Raw genomic sequence first — 6,093 nt, 5'->3', positions numbered from 1 at the left:
TGTTTTGTTTGCTTTTAATGTTTTACTTTTAGTCTCCTACCTGTTTCTCCGGATCGGACTATAAGTAGACTGTCTATCATGACATTTAGTCCAAAATACGTTGTTCAGGTTGTGTAGCATTTGATATAATGATTCTTCTTACTCATACCCGTTCATAGATTTGTCTGTACTGTAGTGTTTCATTCAGTTGTTAATTTTATTGTTTTATCGTATTACTATCTGTTAGAAAAATGTTCTTTTTTGCATTTTACTTTTAGTCACCTACCAGTTATGTCAGCGGACCATGTAAACGCGTCAAATATACGTTATTAAGGTTAATTTAAATTTATTCATATTCATAATCTGTTTTTATTGTTTACACGATGCAAGTGCCAAAACAAAACTCAAAAATGTCGAATGACACTTCGTGGTAAAACTTATAATAGTAGCTAAAAGTGTCTTTTCCTTAGTTTGTTATGCCTTACTGACTTCAAACAGATTTTAAAATAACTGAATTTATTAATAGCACTATATCTAAATTAGAGCGTATCTCAGTTGCGAGCTGTATTCCGTTGATACTTTTCCTTTAAATTCCCAATTAAGGTATCAATTGTTTAATCATATAATGAAGAATTGCAAGATCTCATTTCACCAAAAGCACATTCATGTACGGTTTTGGAAACAAATCATTTTAGAGTCTGTTTTTGTTTGAATTTACGGTCATTTTCAACATTATTTTTGTTATATCAAGCAGCCAGTTTCAACTAACCGTCGTTCCTGGGAAAGACCATATTAAACGACAAAGTCCGTAAGCAACTACCTACTTTCTCACATAAAAAATCCTAGTCGGTAGCACAGCTCGAACCTGCGACCCTCCGTCAGTGAGAGGATTCAGAGATTACAAGTGCACGAATGTATCTCCTACATTACGGACCCGGACTATAAATTAATATAATGAGTATACAAAGGCACATGTGAAATACTAAATACTGTACCATATATAAAGCATTCCAGAGTATCCATGCATTATAATGCATAATGCATGGAGCTCAAAGTCAAAATTACCATTGTGTACTTTGGGATAATTTAAATGCATTCTTACCTAAAGTTTGAGTTTTAAATTTGAAAAGTAAATACTTCCATAGTGGATAAATTTACACACTACTAGTATGCAATTGGAAGAAGCGATGTGTGCATATGTATTACCGTTGCGGCGTAAAAACGATGAAGCGTTCTGTAGAGAATTATCACAGTGTATATATATATGTTCCAAGTAGGGGTGACTATTGAGGCCAATTTTGACTATTGCAATACTATTGATATTGCTTAAAAACTATTGCGATACTATTCTATTGCAGGCTACTACTGCGATACTATTGCAATAGTTATCGGCCATCATAATTTATACAGTAAAGCTACCAACTGGCATTGTTACACAGTGTAAGAGACGGCACTGTTTAGAATTGCTGTTAACACACATTGAGATGTTTGTATAAATGAAATGGACAGAAATAATTCTAACATTAAATATTTCTTGCCTTCCTTGGCTTTGGAACAATAAGTAAAACAATAAACCTATGCAAGGTATACTCAAACGAATCGGCCATTTTGTTGCGAATGTCAACATGTTTAATAACCCAAAGCATCGAAAAAAACGAAAATTAACGGATCGGATTAAGGTGTACCAGCACTAAAAGAAGGGCCCTACCGAACAGTTTGCTGTATAATACAAGTAGCCTTCTTTCTCAATGTCCATAGTACATTTTCTCATCTAAGATTAACAGGTTATTTAAATATATTTAATCACGGTTTCTAAGAAACTAAATTTATTAATTATCTCCCAGACTTCTCAGTCCTTTATGGTAGTTAAATTCCGTGAGGGTAATTATTGTAATGGAGACGTAAACATTTTCCGAGGCGCAAATGAAAGCTGGCTCTGTTTCTTGGTTTATAAATTAAAAATTATTTCTGTATTTACTAAAATTTCAAAACTATCGAAACTATCGATTGTTGAAGGAACTATCGGCGATTGTTATTGGATCGTGACTTTTCTATCGATGCATGCTATCGGGACACTTAGTATCGCAATGCATCGATAGTTCGATGTATCGTTACACCCCTAGTTCCAAGTGCAATAACAATTTAAAATATTACTGCCGCAGTGTATAAATGTACACTATTTCTGATTACCACAGTGAAATTTTGTATTTCATGGAAAAAAGGTCAGAACTACCGTAGTGCCATAGGGAAAGTAACTGGTGAAAAGTCTACAAAACGCATCAGTGGCAGATCCATGGTTTTCAGACTTCTAGAATGCCGGAGCTGCATAATGCAGACATAGTAAAATAGCTTTAAATACCGTAGCGTAGAAATGAGTAATTAATTAAGTTTTAAAAACTGAGTTCGGTAATTACCGCGACGAGCAACCATCAAAACTAATGGGTATTTTTGGAGAGTAATGATCCCTTAATTGTCTGAAAGGATTTTCTTATCAACAAATTGCGATAAAAATGATTTTAGAACATTATTGCGCACGAAACGTAGTGTTTTGTTTTTAAATTTTATGGAGACCTGTAATTTGTTGCGTAATATTATTTAGTATGCCAAATGAATGATTTAACTTATTAGTTTAACTGATTCTATACCGTTTTGTTAATAACATAAATGAAAGTTTACAATTCAGATCAAATTCTGCAATAAATAAAAAGCATTCAAATTCCCCCCAGATACAAAGAAAAATTAAAAAATTCCGGTAGTCCTACGCTGTACGATGTCGGTAATCTGGACCCTCGTTTTGATGGTACGTTTTAGGCGTCTGCGGTAGTCAGTCGGTGTATGATAGCGGTAATAGCGACCCCCGTTTTTATGGTACGTATTAGTCTGCTATGGTAGCCGAAAGGATATTAAGACCGGAGGGTAATGATGTCACGGCCTTGGTGCACTGGCGCTTTCTATTGTCATTGATGTCAATGCTAGAGCGGCATCAGGTTGAGAAACTTGGACACTTATTTCAGCTGTCCCAGGATGATCAACAGAATCTCCCTAAGTTGCCTGAGGCCTTTGATAGTCATTGTCACCTTGACAGGACTATGAGGGAGTGGGGGATGACTAACCCATCTCTGAAAGAGATGAGTAATCTGAACCCACTAGAGTCTCACGAGGTTCACCTCGTGGGAGTTGTAGGGGTTTTCTGTGACCTTGAGACTTACACTACACAGGAGGGTATTAAATCATGGTCTGAACAGGGTGTTGTACCGGTCGTGGGACTCCACCCCCGGAAGGCGCTTACCGAGAAAGGGTTCAGTAAGCTGGCAGACGTTCTCCAATTTCCGGAGGTAGCAGGATTGTGGGAGATCGGTCTTGATCGAACTGAACCTGCTGAAAAATGGGCTGAACAGCTCCGCAAGGTTGAGCAAGTCCTGACTTTGCTGCAACCGGAGCATGTGCTCGTTATTCATTGCAGAAGTTTGACAAACCTTTCAGATGAGTCTCTGTTAACTATGTTTTACTTTTTACAGAGTCACCCCTCAGCCAGTAAGGAGCAGCTGATTCTCCTTCACTGCTTTACAGGGTCTTTGGACATGTTACAGAAATGGTTAAGGGTGTTCCCTAACACTTATGTTGGGTTCACAGTTATGATCTGTAAGTCCAATGACTACCTAGACATGCTCCGGAAACTTGAGTCTTCCCGTTTGCTCCTTGAAACGGATGCTCCTTATTTCAGCCCGCAACGCTGTAAAAAGTCCAATCCTTATATGATTGGATGGGTTGCATCCAGGATAGCTGAGGCCAGAGGCCAGTCTTGGGGTGACATCCTCAAGTTGGCAAGTACTAACGCACAAAGACTGTACATTGAGAAGCTCCCTCCAGTCTCAATGTACGGTGATGAGTCTGTCACAAATTGACATACGGGCCTTATTGTATCTGTAGTCTAAATGCAGGTATTACATCATCTTTTTGTAAATTTTTGAGTTATTGAGGTAAATGTCAGATTTCACGCATAAAATACCTCTCATGTTTTTCTGTATTTCATAACTTAAATTTCCATGTAAATTTCATTAAATTCGGTTCAGTAATAAGAAAGTTGATATTTTATAAACTTCAGTAATTTATGTTTTTATCCCCAAAACCACTATAATGGGCCTCAAATTGTCAATTTCAATCCGCGCCAAAGTAGTCAGATTTCCCGGCTATATCGTGAATCCCGTGAAAATAGAAATAGTCAGAGCTCACGACTTAGCCGTGAGTCCCATGAAATTTAGTATTTTGCGGGACATTACCCTTTAAATAGACTGGACTAGATATGCCTTGCGCACACCACCTTCCGACATTATAGACGAATCTATGTCTGATTAATTTTTCTTGCTAGAAATTTATGCTCGATCGAGGTAAGAAATTTATTTGTTAGATTTTTGTATGATTTTTGCATTACGATTTTATTTGCTAAATTTTTGTGCATTCTACAGAATTCTGTAACATTTACTTTTCGGCATATGATTTTTAGCTAGTTTCGGTATGCTAGGATAATTTATTAAATTTTTCAGACTTTTGTAAATTATTTCGAAAGAGGAATCTAAAATGTTCCGTTTATATAAGATGTAAAATTTGTACTGAAATTTGTAACATGATATTTATAAAGTACTCTGTTTTAAAAACGTATGTCAAACATTTCGTTGTTATGGAACGCCGATATTGTATTGCACTGTAATGTATAAATCTATATGGCAAGTCTAGTACTGTGTATGTAATATATTATTGTAATTTGAGATATTATGCCAGTCTATAGCATATACATACAATGTCCGTTTTGTTGTATGGCATTTGATGCTATATGGATGCCAACTATGATATAACGTCTGATTTACATTGAATTTTGTTAATTTATAGTTGTAAATAATAGCTGCAGTTTATCATGTCCGTATCTATAATGTTTCATCATAAACTTTTCTTATCTTTTTCATACTTCAATGTTAGACTTTTAAGTAATTAATTTCTGTAATAATGGAAGTAATTAGTGACGTATTTTAATCAAGTGACGTCTGAACTTTGTAGCACATATATTTTGTATAAGTAGCACGTATTATTTATGGGAGCATACGGAGGTATGGTGTACCCAAAAGAGCAGTTTTATGCCCTGACTTATTTGTTTTGCTATGGTGCTTACCATATGTTATATATTTTAGCTTCTTCCGCCAGACGATTTTACCTGGTGACGTCATAACCCGGAAGTACAATGCCCGAGGTTCACTTGTCTTCACTCGCCTGGATGTGATATTCCCAGCGCAGAGCTTTCGTCCCATGGTTGTGCCGTAAACCGCAAAGACGCTGATTTTTGTTATCCTCTGAAGTCAGCTCAGGGATGCAATCACCTACCACCATAGGGAGCCAAAACGGAATCAACGTATTCACGGTTTAAAGGGACTTGATCTGAAGATATGTTACTTTTTTTGTGCTACTTAAAGTTCGCAATTAAATGAAAGAACTGTGCCACGTCACATTAAAATGGAAGTGTCGGACTTTGTATCTACAGATACTGAACTTTGATTTTTTCTTCTTTCTTTTTATAAACAGATTTTTTTTTCATATCATCTATTCATTGTTAATAATCATCTTATGTAAATAAATTTGTAAATATTTTAAAGGGTGTTGATTTGTTCTGATGGCTACTGTCGCCGGTACGGCCTTTCTTGTCACAATGGTGTCAGAAGTGGGATTGGTCGACCAGACACAGTAGCTATTCGAACATTTTTAACACCCATTTATCTGCAGCAATAATTTGTAAAGATTCCTCTTGTTTTGATCTATTGGTATACATATAATAGTTTTATTCATTTTTCAGAGTGACGCCTTACCTCAGACAAGACAAGACAGATCCATAGCTTCAGCTAACCAGCTTTAGTGGTCACAGACTGATAGACAGTTGCTTACGACACTTGGATTCTGGGGTGAGTTCGTTCCTTTTATTTTTCTTTTGGGTTTATTTTGTGTCACTCTATGATTAAGCCACCATATATCTGTGCTGAGAGTGACCACCCTTGACAAGGAGAGTTATCCTACTCACTTTTACTTGTGCGTCGCCCTACGTCTCCCAGTGATCCTATTTTGTATTAGTGT

The 6,093-nt window shown here is 36.4% G+C and overlaps 1 protein-coding gene across 1 annotated transcript; it reads left to right on the top strand.

Annotated features, from left to right (window-relative positions):
• The first annotated feature begins 2,864 nt into the window (after nucleotides 1-2,864).
• On the top strand, nucleotides 2,865-3,884 carry LOC128555434 (putative deoxyribonuclease TATDN2). The gene has a single exon (XM_053537710.1). It carries the CDS (start codon nucleotides 2,865-2,867, stop codon nucleotides 3,882-3,884), a length of 1,020 nt encoding a protein of 339 aa, XP_053393685.1.
• The last annotated feature ends 2,209 nt before the right edge of the window (nucleotides 3,885-6,093 follow it).

The sequence above is a fragment of the Mercenaria mercenaria genome, chromosome 3, assembly GCF_021730395.1.
Source record: "Mercenaria mercenaria strain notata chromosome 3, MADL_Memer_1, whole genome shotgun sequence".
Taxonomy (NCBI): domain Eukaryota; kingdom Metazoa; phylum Mollusca; class Bivalvia; order Venerida; family Veneridae; genus Mercenaria; species Mercenaria mercenaria.
Note: the sequence above shows the minus strand (reverse complement) of the source record. Positions and strands in the feature narration are given on the sequence as shown.

Excerpts from the sequence above, each read along its gene's own strand:
- LOC128555434 (XM_053537710.1), top strand. The coding sequence starts at position 2,865 with ATGGTAGCCGAAAGGATATTAAGACCGGAGGGTAATGATGTCACGGCC.